We start from the raw sequence: 16,105 nt of genomic DNA on the forward strand, positions 1-16,105 counted from the left end.
ACACGCACGCAGATTCTCAGTCGGGCCTCACCATCCGACTACGCCTATCAAGTTAACAGCTCCCGAGTCAACCTTCCCCCGTCTGCCAGATGCTTTGTGTAACCAGGGTTGAGAGAGTCGTCGTCGTCCGTTCTTGGGTGGCGGGCCCATCTGAGGACACCGGGCCGTATGATTTCATCGGGGAAACGCGCTCGTCCGACACCAGGAGAAAATGTGTCATACGTACCTAACGACGTTTAAGGACGGCATGAAACAAAGTGTTCTCAGGAAGCAGGCGTTACAGGACCGCGTCACCGGGAAGCTATGTCAGCAGGAGTTTAACAAGCGGAAAAAGAAGATCATCGCTGCATGATGCCTTTTCCAGATCCGACCCAGCCACCTACACCTTCCAGTAGAATGGATCGTCCAGAAAGAGGCACCACATCGTGCCAACGTCACGTTCCCCATCACCCTCTTAGAAAACCACACTGGGGCCGAGCCTGGGGGACATGGGTTCGAGGCAAGAGTCTGTCAAGAAGAAAGAACTTTTCTGCAGAGAACACAGAAAGGGCAGGTGCGACCCGTTCACCATTCTTTTCGCTGCTTTTCCTCAAAGACCCGGGACTTGCGTAGAAAACGTAAAACGTGCGTCCTGTAGCAAAAGGGGCAAAGACAACGAGCTGGGCTGTGTGAGGGGGTGAGGGGCCGAGTGTAGGGTAAGAAAGAGTCTGAGGGGCACTCGGTGAAGCCGGCTGGCCACGATTCTCAATATGGGGTCCCAGGGAACCCTAGGGTTCCTTAAGCGTCTTTGAGGAGTGTTGCGATGGCCTTTTTTTTCTGACGGCAGAGCTGAATGTGCATACGTTTTTGTTTTTGTTTTCCCCATACAACTCCAGCAGTGGTGCCCTGGTTGGTGTGTGGGGGGGACAACTCCAGCTCCTGCCAGGGAAATGTCCCCTGGCCAACACAGGGAGCAGCTGGAGGGGGCAAGGAGGAAATTCAGAACGGGTCCAGGTGAGGGCGGACTCTCGTACAACTGCAGGGACCGAGGAATGCCCAGGAGGGATCAGCCAGGCTTGTGGCACAGACACTCATCACTGTCAAGAAATCCCTCCAGGGGCGCCTGGGGGGCTCAGTGCGTTCAGCGTCCCACTTCGGCTCAGGTCATGAGCTCGCGGTTTGTGAGTTCGAGCCCCGCGTGGGGCTCTGTGCTGACAGCTCAGAGCCTGGAGCCTGCTTCAGATTCTGTGTCTCCCCTCTCTCTCTGCCCCTCCCATGCTCATGCTCTGTCTCTCTCTGTCTCTCAAAAATAAATAAGCAAAATAAATAAATAAATAAATAAATATTAAAAAGAAAAGAAAAGTAAAAGAAATCCCTCCAGAAAACCCAGACTCACTCCAACTGGAGATGTGTAAAACAGAAATATGTTAATGTAAACGCATACGTACCTGCACTATTTTCTATTCTACTCCTGATATTATATTAGAAATATATTAGAAATCGATGATATTCCATTAAAAAGAGAAACGTTCTATTTTCTAATATTCTAATACAGTGTTTTCTAATATTTGAATGGATTATATATATCCTAATAGTATTTTAATCATCCCAATAATTATTTACATAATTATCCTAATATATTCATTCGAATATGTCCTATTATAATCTAATTTTATTTTATTCTACTTAATTCCAATAATTTCCTTATAGTCCAACAATATGTTCCAAAACTGTACTTACTAACAATATTTCCCATTATTAAATTCTGTAAGTAGAATGTATCCTAATAGCACGTACCTAGTAATACAAAGAAAACCTTGCTCGTAACCTCATCTATTAAAGCCCTGGACGCCAAGGTTCATTTATTGTTAAGCAATGGTGACCTCTAGCGGTCAATACTATGAAGGAAGGAATATATGCTGCAGGCCATCTGAGGGGAATCTGATGAATTTGGACGTATAAATATTCACAACCGTTTTATCTTCTTGACGGATGAACCCTGTGTGTGATTCATATTAACCTTCTGGTCTGCCTGGCACTTCACGGGCTGGGTGTCTATTAAGAAATTTGTTTCTGCGCGATTTGCTAGAGACGTCTGAGCGAAGAGTTAATGGAAAATACAGAAGACCAGATAAATGACAGACAGGTGATGGGTGATGGATGGATGGATGGGTGGATGGATGGATGGAGAGATGGGAGAGATAGATGGATAGATAGATACATACACAGATGATAGACAGGTAAACAGACAGATGGACAGAAAGATCGGATAGATACATAGACAGGTAGGTAGGTAGGTAGATAGATAGATAGATAGATAGGCAGAAAGACAGATAGGTAGGCAGATAGACACGTTGATAGATGATAGATAGATACAGAGATAGATAAATATAGATGGAGAGCTGGATAAATGGATGGATGGATAGACAGACAGACAGTCAGGTAGGTATATAGAGACAAGTGGATTGGATACACAAACAGATAGGATAGATACACAGAATGGATAGACTAGTAGATAGAGAGCTGATCATAGACGACAGACATATGATAGCTAAAACATGATAAATATATGGGTAAACAGTTGATAAATACTGAGATAATCAATAGACACACAAAGAAATTCAGGCTTTCACAGATTCCACGCTGGCCACACCCTCCGTGCAGAAATACACCCGTTTCCATCATTTTTTTTCAAGCCGAAGGGGAAGGTTTCCAGGCAAAAAGCTCTGGTCTTGCCCTACAGGGATATCAGGTGTGGAATGGGGTCCAGGTTTGGCCGAGCGTCTGCTGACCTCCCCAGCAGGAAACAAGCAAGCTAAAGACAGAGGACAAAGGACAGGGAGCGAGGCCTGCGCATCCAGGAGCCCCCGGCCAGTCTCCTGGCACCTGACACACCGGATGCCCGTCGTCCGCACCATCAGAGAAGAGCTTTCCTCCATGGGACCAGGAGGAATCCCCACGTCCACACTTGCTAAGCGTGCGATGCTTGCTTTAGGCTTCTGGTAAAAGAGGATCACACCCGCGCCACGCCTAAGCCAGACTGGAGTTTTTCACCATGACGATGCCTTGGTAACATGTGACACACCTCTGGCATCCGGACGACGGGACAGGGTGACTTCGCAAACCTCACGCGAAGCGACCATGGGCACGCTCTCTGCTTACTGGCTCGCTGCCCCTTCATAACGTCCTGAACTCCATGCGGATTTATTTACTTCCATCCGAAACGTGCTCTAATTGCTTAGCTCTGTCCACTGCTCCAAAAGGGTCCAAGCGGAAGATTTCATATTATATTCACGGGAGGCGGGAACACTTAGACACAGGGTAGAGGTCCCAACGGCCGGTGCTTGTGGTGGGCGCTTTTGCTCTTACGAAAGCGCACTTACCTGTGGGTCCCCGTGGTCATGCTGGCACTGACTGGGAAACCGGCACAGGTATTTGCCAGCGGAAAGCACGGTTCTAGAAGCAGGAAAGGGAGGTACCCCGTCAGCAAGTGGACTTCCTTGTTCTCCACGGGAGCCCTACTCACCCCGAGTGCATCTCAAATATCAGGATGCCAAGCGCCCACCAGTCCACAGCTCTCCCGTGGCCTTTGCTCTGGATGACTTCGGGGGCCAGGTACTCGGGCGTGCCACAAAGCGTCCACGTCCTGGGGACAGAGAACAGCACGCACAGAAGAGTTAGCTGTGCTTGGCGAACGTGTGCGTCTCAGGAGGACCACGCGTGACAATGGCTTCGGCCATCACAGCCATGTCCCTCCCCATCCCGCAGACACACCGCGCTGGACAGACATACTGGCATTGTGGACCAGGATTCGTTCCCTTACCAACACTCATCTATCCCGATACAAGCAAAAATACACGCTCGGTATGACCACCACCCGCCGTTGGCTGTCGCTTCACCATTATTACTCGAAACGCAAAAAAGCCACAAGTACCGGTTTTCCTAGGCAATGATACAGAAAACAAATGCAAGAATTCGTTCATAACCTCCTGTCTTGGGGGTCCCATCAAGAGCCCCCAGCAACAAAGTACTTCTGGCCTCAGGGAGGAAATGCTGTGAACTTTCCACCTGCTCCCGAAAAGATCTGACGTGTTTTCAAGGTGTCTGTGGGCTCAAGGTCATTTTACTCTCCCCAGTGGCTTCTAGAAATCCTGAGGTTAAGGGACCCTGGGATATTTGGGGTTGAAATGGAGCAAGGGGGGGCTTTGGGAAGGATTTTCTCCACAGAGGAGGTGAGACTTGCCAAAAATTTAGCTTCTAGCCCCGCGCAGAGGACCGTGGGCTGGAAGTGAGGGAACCGCAGAATGTCGTCATCCGAGGCCCCCCGGTCGCGGTGCTTTGTTACGGCAGCCGTGGGAAAGGCACGCACTCCCCACGCCGGCCACTCACACGCAGAACCTTCCTTCTGAAACACCTGCGGGCTGGACCCGCACGTTCTACGGGACACGGTGTGTCGTCTAAGGGAACATAAGCCAACTGATGGCAGGGAACAGAAAACCTCTGAAAACCCAAGTTTGGAGGTCCAGAAGACGGTCATACTGACTCCCACGTGGTCTCGCTGGATGGCTGACGACCCCTCGCCCACTAAGACTCTGACACGTGAGACCCTGAGCCCATCTCCAGAACACCTCTGCCCACCTTGCCAACTTACGGGCTCCCAAGGCTGCCTGAGGCCAGCTGGCAATCGGGCTCTGAGCTCCTAAATGCACAGGTGGCCGCATTATATATACATTAGGTACAGCGTCTCCACTTCCACTTGGAAAGGGGAGTATCTTTCTGGCTCTGTCCTAGCGTAAGGGGCACAGAGGAATTTCTAAGTGGCCTGGGGTAGGCGGACACCTCTCTAGAGGAAGAGCCTCCGGCTAAAGCATCTAGTGCTTCTTGGCTGCACAGAGAGGCGTAAATAGCAACAGAGAGCTTCGGACCTCAGTAAGTAGGTAAAGACAGACAGACAGCCCTGGATGTTATGCAGAGACCGCCGGCGCAGGCTGTGAATTGTCTATGCACCTGGTCTCATGTCTCTCAGCTCACTCGGCTCTCGGAGAGAAGGCAAGGGGACACCCGAGGTTCTCAGTTTGAGCACGGCTATCACTTCCACTGCCGTGGGCGCGTTAACGGAAGAAAAACACGACTCTGCAAAGCGCACCTCGAATCGCTCGTCATGGCACCTGTACGGAGGTGAACGGTCTTCCCCCAAAAGTCCTAAACCCCAGAGCCCGTGGATGTGATCTTATTTGGAAATAGGATCTTGCTGATGGAATCAAGTTAAGACGAGGTCATATTGGATGAAGACAGACTAACTCAGTAACTGGTGTCCTTATAAGGAGGGGGACAGACAGAGACATCTCTTTCTACCATGTGAGGACACGGTGAGGAGGCAGCCATCAATCCTATCATACTAGGATCTCACTCTCCTGACCTCGTTTAACCTCAAGTACCTCCTAAAAGCAGTGTATCCAAATGCAGTCACTTCGGGGGGTTAAAGTTTCGATATATGAATTTTGGAGGGACATAATTCAGTGCACAGTAATGGTGGTGATGGAGATGGTTGTGATGGTGAGGACAGTGATGATGATGGTGATGATATTGATGATGATGGTGATGGTGATGATGACTGTCATAGTGATGATGGTCATGGTGGTGATGATCATGGCAGTGATGGTCGTGGTGGTGATCTCGGCGATCATGGTGGTCATATTGATGATGGTCAAGGTGATGATGATGGTCATGGTGATGATGATGGTCAAGGTGATGATGACGGTCATGGTGATGATGGTCAAGGTGATGATGACGGTCATGGTGATGATGGTCAAGGTGATGATGACGGTCATGGTGATGATGGTCAAGGTGATGATGACGGTCATAGTGATGATGGTCAAGGTGATGATGACGGTCATGGTGATGTTGATGGTCAAGGTGATGATGACAGTCACAGTGATGATGGTCAAGGTGATGATGACGGTCACGGTGATGATGGTCAAGGTGATGATGACGGTCACAGTAATGATGGTCATGGTGATGATGATGGTCAAGGTGATGATGATCATGGTGGTGATGGTCAGGATGTGATGGTGATGGTGGTGATCTCGGCGATCATGGTGGTCATGGTGGTCAGGGTGATGATGACAGTCTTAGTGATGATGGTCAGGGTGGTGATGGGGACAACGGTGATCTTGGTAATCATGATGGTCAAGGTGATGATGATGGTGGTCATAGTGATGATGGTCATGGTGGTGATGGTGATGGTGGTGATCCTGGTGATCATGGTGGTCATGATGGTCAAGGTGATGATGATAATGGTGGTGATGGTGATGAAGGTGATGACAATGGATGGTCATAGTGATAATGATGGTGATACTGATGGCAGGGATGATAAAGTCAGAAGCAACATATGTATGCTCAGTGCTTACTATGTGCCTGGAACTGTCCTAAGTATGTACTTTCCAATTAGCAGATCCATCCATTCTTAGCAACAATCCTAAGGAGTAGGAATAATTTTCACTTCACCGATGAGCAAAGCAATGGATGGCAAATATCCTCAGGGCATTGGGGTGCCTGGGAGGTTCAGTCGGTTGAGCGTGAGACTTCGGCTCAGGTCATGATCGCACAGCTCATGGGTTCAAGCCCTACATCGGGCTCTGTGCTGACAGCTCGGAGCCTGAAGCCTGCTTCGGATTCTGTGTCTCCCTCTCCCTCTGCCCCTCACCTGCTATCTCTCTCTCTCAAAAATAAACAAACATCAAAAAAAATGTGATAAAGTATTGATGTTATTTTTTTAAATCACTCTCCATTAGAGATAGCGTGGTGAGTAATTACTTTAAAATAATGTAACAAACAGTGGCGCCTGGGTGGCTCAGTCAGTTGAGCATCTGACTCTTGGTTTTGGCTCAGATCAGGATCTCACAGTTCATGAGATCAAGCCCCAAGTCAAGCTCTGTGCTGATAGAGCAGAGCCTGCTTGGGATTCTCTCTCTCCTTCTCTCTACTCCTCCCCCACTTGCTCTGTCTGTCTCAAAATAAATAAACTTAAAAAAAAGTTTAAAAAAATAAAAAGTAAATAATGTAAGAAACAAAAATGTGGGAGAGGTAAAAACTCAAATCAGGTTGAGCACTGGGTGCTGTATGGAAACCAATTTGACAATAAATTTCATAATAAAAAACATAAATAAATAAAGCCCCCCCCCCCAAAAAAAAAACCCTCAAATCAGGTGGCAAAGGTTTGATGCCCACTGAATCTGGGTGAGAGGCATACAGGATTCAAGGTCAACAATTCTCTCCCCTCTGGTGGGTGTTTGAGAATGTTAAGGAACTATTGTAAAAGACTGGGAACAATGTTACTTATTACTAGCAAGATGTCAGGCACGAAAATCCAAAGGACGGCACTCAATGAAACATGTGAATTTTAAAAACTACAGAGGCGCCTGGGTAGCTCAGTCGGTTAGGCGTCCGACTTCAGCTCAGGTCATGATCCCGCGGTCCGTGAGTTCGAGCCCCGCGTCAGGCTCTGTGCTGACACCTCAGAGCCTGGAGCCTGTTTCAGATTCTGTGTCTCCCTCTCTCTCTGCCCCTCCCTCACTCACTCTCTCTCTCAATGTCTCTCAAAAATAAACATAAAAAAATTTTTTTTAAACTACAACAGAATAACTGAAGTAAATGTGTCAGTATTGTCTTTTGATCACTTCAGAAACTGGAAAATAATTCTAGCATGCCCCTTCATCTGCTAGGAAGGCTACGTGCATAATAGAAAGTGTGTGATAAATAGTTTCACGCAACAATAAGAAACACCAGTGTAAAAAGAACTCACCCTAAGAAAATAAGAGTTCTGTAAAATTAAGACACAGGAGGGAAAAAATACACCTGCTATTGAGAACCGAGGGAAAGCTTAAAAAATTAAGTCACTACGAAAGCAGATGGACTACCGAATTACGTGCTCAACCACACTGCACGCGATGTTATTAAAAAGACAAGAGAAACACACTTTTCCACATTATGTGTTCAAAACCATTCTTGCAGGAGCGCCTGGGTGGCTCAGCCGGTTGAGCGTCCAAATTCGGCTCAGGTCATGATCTCACAGCTCCTGAGTTCGCGCCCCGCGTCGGGCTCTGTGCTGACAGCTCGGAGCCTGGAGCCTGTTTCCGATTCTGTCTCTCCCTCTCTCTGACCGTCCCCCGTTCATGCTCTGTCTCTCTCTGTCTCAAAAATAAATAAACGTTAAAAAAAATTAAAATTAAAAAAAAAATGAAGTTGTTTGTCAAAGCAATAGATCGAGATGGTAATGAGGCCTTCTTTCCCCGAACTCAACGTCTTAAGTAAATTAACTGCGTGACGTTATCTACAACACCACCGTCATCCATTTAGTCTTAAATGGACACGATGGGTTAACTGCAGAGGAACACCGCTCGCCAAACTTAGAAGCAAGCGAATGCGTGAAACATTTTAAGGCGGGATGGTTGGAACCAGACTTCCAAATAAAAGGACTTAAACAAAACGAAAAGCGGAGAAGGGGGTGTAAGGACTTTCTACGACGTGATGCCAACGGGGGACGGCCCCAATATTCTAAACCAGCTACGATGTGTTAATAGGGTCTCCGTTCACAGGGGTATGGAAGACCAGTTTGCTTTTATGGGCCTTATTCTTACAAAGGGAACACGGGAAATTCCACAGGGGATAATCAGATGGAAGTTGACCGCATCACAACGTGCAAAACTGCTCCCGACCAAAATCAACGTTCTCATAAATGCAGACGTTTCCACAACATGAGGAATAGAATTATCACCTTAGCCATCCCCACGTCATCAAGAAATGGAAAAATATGGGGAGATTTTTCTTTTCTTTCTTTTCTTTTTTTTTTTAAGATTTTATTTGTAAGTAATCTCTACACCCAACATGGGGCTCAAACTCACAACCCTGAGATCATGACCTGGAATGACTATGGAATTGAAATTTTAATCCACTTTTAATGAATTTAAACTTAAAACTTGTTTAATGTTTATTCATTTTTGAGAGAGACAGAGTGCGAGCGGGGGAGGGAGTAGGCAGAGAGGGAGGCAGAATCCAAAGCAGGCTCCAGGCTCTGAGCTGTCAGCACAGAGCCCGACGCGGGGCTCGAACTCACAAACTGCGAGATCATGACCTTAGCCGAAGTCAGACGCCCAACCGACTGAGCCACCCAGGTGCCCCTACACTTAAATTTAAAACCCAATACTCACTACAGTTGCTGAGAAAGTTTCCAGTATTTTTGGAAAGCCTGGCCACGTGCATCTATCTTCCCAACTGTAAATTTTATGGGTTAAAGCACAGAGCAAGTGTTTCTGATGAAAACGTAGTACCCTGAGATGCACCAAAAATTCACGTAAACGCGCCCAACTGTTTGCACGGGTTATGTGTTGGAATAATCATATTTGAGATGCAGTGGGTTAAGTATGCTATCTTATTAAAATTTTGCTTTTTAAAACAAGGCTTCTTGGGGCACCTGGGTGACTCAGTGTGTGGGCTTGTCGGGGTCTAAAGGTTTGGTTTTGGATAGAATTTTAGATTCTGAGTCCAAAGAGGCACGTGAGGCGGAAGGATATAGAGACGGGTGTGGAAAATTTTCTTTCACGCTGTGTAGACACTCCCATCACATCGCACATCGGTTTTGTAGGGTTTTTTTGTTTCTTTTGTTTTCAGGTTATTTGGATGAAATATTTTTGATGAAATATCTGATGAGATATCTTTGATGAAATATGCCACGAATGCGCCGGGCTTAAATGCATGGGATTTACGGTACTGTCTGCCTTGAATTGTATCTATAAAGGCTGAATTACTCCTCACGGAGAGAGAATATGGTCTCTGTGATTGGCGGCACTTAAAGACCCGTGGAAATCAACACACACGGGCGTTACAAGTGCATTAGCCTCACTTACGCTAAAGGCTGGACGTTTATACGTTGTATATTCTATAATCGTACAGACTAGGTCCAAACATGTCCTCAGCTAAATGGAGCACTGCGGATCGTGGGGCGAAGCACACACAAAAAAAGGCATGGTATGCCCAACTGCGTAAGATTTCACCTTATAGAATTGTTTGCTCCTGGAACTCAACTCACCCCCGACCCAGCATCTGTGCTCTTACTCTCGTGGTCGCTCAAAAATCATAAGCATTCAAAAAATTTTTTTTTAAAAAAAGAAATGGCCGGGGTGGGGGAGGGGAGAGAGCTCCATGCACAGTACACATGCACCTGTATGATTGTGATAAAAAGAATCACTAATTCGACATACACCCCCGCACACCTGTCAAGGGCTGGAATCAAAAAGGCAAGACAGGACAGGTGTTGTCGAGGATGCGGAGAAAGGGGAACCCTGGTGCAAGGGGGAGTATTATTCAGCCCCGAAAAAGCAGGTCCCGCCATTTGCAACCCCACGGATGGAGTTGAGGCCGCTATGCAAGGAAGGGAAGTCCGGCACAGAAGACAAAGAGAGCAGGACGTCACTTACACACTCGCGGCCACGGAGCACATAACGCTGGCCTCCGGACGCGGCACCGGGCGAGCGGGCTGAAATGCGTGAAAACGGTCACTTACTTGTCTACCAGTTTCTTGGCGAACCCAAAGTCGGTGAGCTTGATGTGGCCATCCCTGTCCAGCAGTATGTTTTCCGGCTTCAAGTCCCTGTAGACGATCTCCTTTGAGTGCAGGTACTCAATGGCGCAGACGATCTCCGCGGAGTAGAACAGCCCGGTGCTGCTGGAGAAGCGGCCTCGCTTCCGCAGGTAGCTGAAAAGCTCACCGCCAGGCACGAACTCCATGAGCATGTACAGGAAGCGCTCATCGTGACACGTCCAGAACCTGCGGGACGGCACATGGGAGTCAGAGCTGCGCCAGGGACACACAGACGTCAGGGCGCGGGCGTGAACGGACAGTAAGATGCCATATGGACAGGAGCGCGGGGCGGGCTCAGTCGGTTAAGGATCTAGCTCTTGATTTCGGCTCAACTCACGATCTCGTGGTTCATGGGTTTGATCCCTGCATCAGGCTCTGCACTGGCAGTAAACAGTCTGTTTCAGATTCTTTCTCTCTCTCTCTTGCTCTCTGCCCCTTCCCCACTCTCTCTCTCTAAATAAATAAATAAAATTTAAAAAAGGGAAGGTGCCATATACTTAGATATTGAGATATTCATATAGGGGAACAGATGCTTGAATATGCATATATAGATGTAATCTGTTACCATGTTTTTTGTTTGTTTTTTGCTGTTTATTTTACTTTTGAGACAGAGAGCGCGCGCACGGGAGAGGGACAGAGGCAGAGGGATACACAGAATCCGAAGCGGGTTCTGTGCTAACCGCGGAGAATCCAATGAGGGGCTCAGACTCACAAACTGTGAGATCATGACCTGAGCTGAAGTCAGCCACTTCACCAACTGAGCCCCAAGAGCATGTTGTGATAACAAAGTGTCCCACAGGCTGAATTCTGTCACCCAAAATTATATGCAGAAGCCCTACGCCCAGGACCTCAAAATGTGATCGTATTAGGGGATAAGGTCCTTAAAGAGGGGATTAAGGTAAAATGAGCTCACCAGGGTGCCCAGGGGGCTCAGTCGTTTAAGCGTCCGATTTCAGCTCAGGTCACGATCTCGCGGCTCGTGAGTTCGAGCCCCACATCGGGCTCTGTGCTGACAGCTCAGAGCCCGGGGCCTACTTCGGATTGTGTCTCCCCCTCTCTCTGCCCCTCCCCTGCTCATTGTCTGTCTCTCTCAACAATAAACGAACGTTAGAAAAATAAGAAATGAAATCAAAATTAAAATGCATGTTCGTTTTGCTGACCATTGATGGGTACACGTGCTACCAAGCCACAGTCGTATACACAAAAGGCGTCCATGAAATGCGTGTGCAAACGCACAGCGCCTTCGGGGTGAGGATGCCTTTCGGGACGGCACCTGTTCGCTCGCGGCCTCTGCACGGATGCCGTGTTCTCTCCAAGCTGGTACAGGGAGTGCGGACGTGAGGACGTGCAGGAAGTCCGTTTCACTTATTGAGAGCCGAGCCCGGGTCTCCTGCTTCCCCTTCTCGCTTCCTGCCGCTGGGAGGCCCATGATGTGCGGGATTGAGGCGTGAAGGCATACGGGGAGCGCGAACGGTGTTGGCGGGGGCGGGGGTCCTGTTCTGCTGCTCTTCAGACTTTCTGGAGAAATCTTTTTGCAGTGACCCAGATTGACCAGACGGCCACGTTCTTTCTAGCGTTGAAAGTCCAGAGGAGTATTTCCTTGCGGCCACATGCCCTTGACTTCTTTTTTTTTTTCATTTTTTTTAAGGTTTATTTATTATTGAGAGACAGAGAGACACAGAGCATGAGCAGGGGAGGGGCAGAGAGATGGAGAGACCCAGAATCTGAAACAGGATCCAGGCTCCGAGCTGTCAGCACAGAGCCCGACGCGGGGCTCGAGACCATGACCCCAGCCGACGTCGGACCCTTAACCGACTGGGCCACCGACTGACTTCTTGATTAGTACAGCAAGAACATTCTTTCCGGGGAGGCTTCACTACCAAGGCTCGGTGTCACAAATGCATATGGCAGGCACACTCTGCTGTCGTGGGGATCCAACAATGAATCCACCGTTCTGGTGGGCAAATATGGTCTGGGCTCCAGATAGCACCTGGGTGGTACACGTGTAGAATGAAACCTGTATGTAAGCCCCTGACGTTCTGGATTTCTCTGGAACAGGACGGGTGGTAAATTTGGCTAGAACCCGTCGGAAAAAGCATGGTGTTCCGGAGTTTGGGCATGGCGCTCAGCCCTTGAAAAGACCCCAAGTGGCCAAAACTACACAGGTCACGGCACTAGCGTGTTCTACAGCTGTGAATTTGGTTGAAAAGCTGAAAAAATACGCAGAACCCTACCTTCCCACCTCTCAAATGCGTAAGTACGTGCATGCATGTGCACGCACATGCGCACACAGTCTCTTCATCAATTAGTATGCACCCATTCTGTGGATACATCCTATTGTCGCTCCTACGATTCACAGCCAGGATCAAAATCCACGCAGATCGTTTCTCAGCTCTAGAGAACAATGCATCGCCATGTTTTCATGCAACCTGATTTCACCCTTCAAAGGCACAGGAGAGAATTCACAATGGGGGAGATTAGAACAGGGCCAAGAGACAGCCAGTGGTAAGGAATGAAAGGGAGCTTTTGGGATTAATCAGCCAAGTGGAAGGTGCATACACCCAAGGACTGTATGGGTGGAGACCAGGAGATCCAGGCAGAAGGAGTGGGTCAACGATAGCAGTCTGTCACTTGCATTCCAGCTGAACTGCAATTTGGGGCACGAGTAGGTTGAGATATAGACATATCTGGGCAAAGATAGGACTTAGTGTCTACCCTTCTGCTCCCAATTTGAACACGCATCGCTGTTCTTTCCCCCACACCATGAAGTGATTCTGGGACACCAACCCAGCATCCTACAATTCAACTCAATTCTGACACGGTCGACCTGGAGACCACAGAGATCCCACAGGAGAAGGGCGCAATCCTAAAACAATGGCCCAGCACACACACTGCAGACGCCAATTCCAAGTCCGGCTTGTCACCTGTGCTTGTGACTGACCCGCTAGAGACGAGAGGTTCCCAAGACCCCTCCTTGGGTTCCATTAATGTGCTAGAGTGGTTCACAGAGCTCAGGGGAAACACGTAACTAGGTAAATCACCGGCTTAAGATAAAGAGATAGAAGCCAGGAATGGCCGAGATGGAAGAGAAGCGGGGGGTCAGGTGTGGGGAACCGACCGTGCTCTCTCCAGGTGAGCAGTCTCCTCCAAATCTCCCCAAGTTCACCAACCAACTCGGAAACTCCCAAACCCCGTCTTTCTGGGATTTCATAGAGGCTTCATCAAGTAGGCGAGGTTGATGAAATCATTGGCCTTTGGGGATTAACTCGAGCTCCAGCCCCTCTCCCCTCCCCGGAGATGTGGGGTGGGTCTGAGCAGCCCAAGCCTCCAATTACAGGATTAGTTTCCCTGGCAACCAGCCCTCTGCCCTGGGGGGGGGGGGGCGGGGAGGTTCTCCAAAAGTCACCTCATTCACATAACAAAAGCCACCTTTGTCACTCTGCTCACTTAGGAAATTCCAAGGGTTTTAGGGCCTCGGTGCCAGGGACAAAGAGCAAACATCTATTTCTTGCCAAAAATCCCAACATCACAGTGACAAATGTCACACACTAACGACTGGGTGGGGCACAGGACAGTGGTGTGTATGGATATATGGAGACACATCTGTCCCACAAATCTCTCAATAAGATCCAACAAAGCATCAATAACAATCCTACGAAAGTCACTATATATCAAGTGTGCTGTGGAGTACTCCCCAAGTAGTCGAAAAACAAGGCTACAAAAAAAACAAAAAAATCCTGAGGGCCCTGGTGCCCCTGGCTCATCTTTCCTTCAAACCTCCATTACTAAGGCTTTTCTCGTATGGAGAGAATGGGCAACGCGTGGGGGGTTACTGATAAGAGCCACAATATTCAAAGACACAATGTCAAGTATTTAGTCATCCCTTGGGGCTTGCGGGCAGAGACGAGGGGTCCAGGTGGCCACAAACGACTTAAAATCTGAGCCTAGAGAAGGAGAAACAGGATGAATCATGTCGGCCAATCCGCTTGTTAATTAATACCAGTTCATTGCGGGGCTCCGCGCCTCGAGTAGAGGCTAAAAAACAATGAAAATGCAAGAGCAAAAAGAACTAAGTGGGTTTATCACGAGTGGGATGAGAAAAGGAGGCATTCCTGGGTCGAAAATTCAGTATGTAGGGGCATCTGCGTGGCTCAGTCGGTTGAGGGTCCAATTCTTGACCTCGGCTCAGGTCATGATCTCATGGCTCCTGAATTCAAACCCCGTGTGGGGCTCTGCCCTGACAGCACAGAGCCTGAGTCGTGTGTGTGTGTGTGTGTGTGTGTGTGTGTGTGTGTGCGCTTTAAGGACACAAAGATCTGTATCAGACTGTCCGTGTGATTACCTGGCACTGAAGGAGGGTGGGAAGAAGAGACAAAGGAAAGCCCTACACAAGGGGAGCAGAAAAAGAAAAGAAAACCAACAAGAGAAAATGCTTCAGCTCCTCCACAAACAGGAAGGAGATATAACTCGACACGGAAAATGCAGCCAAGCAGTTAAAGCAGGTACATGAACAGATACTTGGCATTAACACGAAGTATGAGAGCCAGAACGTGGAAACAACACAAGTGTCAATGGATGGATGGATGGATGGATGGATGGATGATGAACGGATGGATGATGGATGGATGGATGGATGGATAGATGGATGGATGGATGGAGAGACGGACAGATGGATGGAGGGATGGATGGATGATGAGTGGGTTGATGGATGGGTGAGTTGGTAAGTGGATGGATAGAAGGATAGGTGGTTGGGTTGGCAGATGGATGGATGGATGGATGGATGGATGGAGAGATGGACAGATGGATGGATGGACGGATGGATGGATGGATGGATGGATGGATGATGAGTGGGTTGATGGATGGGTGAGTTGGTAAGTGGATGGATAGAAGGATAGGTGGTTGGGTTGGCAGATGGATGGATGGATGGATGGATGAATGCATGGATGGATGGATGGATGGATGGATGGAAAATGGGTGGATGGATGGATGGGTGGACAGATGCATAAACACCACATGGTTCATGCACACAGTAGAATATGACTTAGTCTTGAAAAAGGATGTTCTGCATCTGCCACAAGGATGGACATTGAGGAACTGATGCTCAGTGACATAAGCCAGACACAGAAGGACAAATTCTGCGTGATTCCACGTATACGGGGTCCCTGAAGGCATCACATCCATAGAGATGGGAGTAGATGGTAGGACCGGGGGCTGGGGGTAAGGAAGGGAGCCAGTGTTTAAGAGGGCAGAGTCTCAGTTTGGGGAGATGGAAAGTTCTGGAGATGCTGGTGGGGATGCTTGCACAACAGCGTGAATGTGCTCGATGCCACTGAGCTGTGCACTGAAAAATAGGTAAAATGGCCAATTTTCGGTTCAGGTGCATTTTAGCGCAATGAAGAAATGATCGTTTTGAAATGCATTCCAGAGAACGTGGGAATCTACGAAAAGCAAACGCAGCTTGACCCTGACCACAACCCCCAGCAACAC

The 16,105-nt window shown here is 48.4% G+C and overlaps 1 protein-coding gene across 2 annotated transcripts in view; it reads right to left on the bottom strand.

Annotated features, from left to right (window-relative positions):
* Positions 1–16,105, bottom strand: part of PRKX (protein kinase cAMP-dependent X-linked catalytic subunit) — a 65,164-nt gene that overhangs the window by 14,458 nt on the left and 34,601 nt on the right. For both annotated transcript variants that reach the window (XM_047075861.1, XM_047075863.1), the window contains exons 3-4: positions 10,541–10,804; positions 3,506–3,625 (exon numbers count right to left, since the gene is read on the bottom strand). In XM_047075861.1, the coding sequence (XP_046931817.1) occupies positions 3,506–3,625; positions 10,541–10,804 (384 nt within the window). The remainder of the gene's footprint in view (positions 1–3,505; positions 3,626–10,540; positions 10,805–16,105) is intronic.

Source organism: Lynx rufus, unplaced genomic scaffold (assembly GCF_022079265.1).
Source record: "Lynx rufus isolate CCGP_SWC_20201006 ecotype Redwood Valley unplaced genomic scaffold, mLynRuf1.p SCAF_14, whole genome shotgun sequence".
NCBI lineage: Eukaryota > Metazoa > Chordata > Mammalia > Carnivora > Felidae > Lynx > Lynx rufus.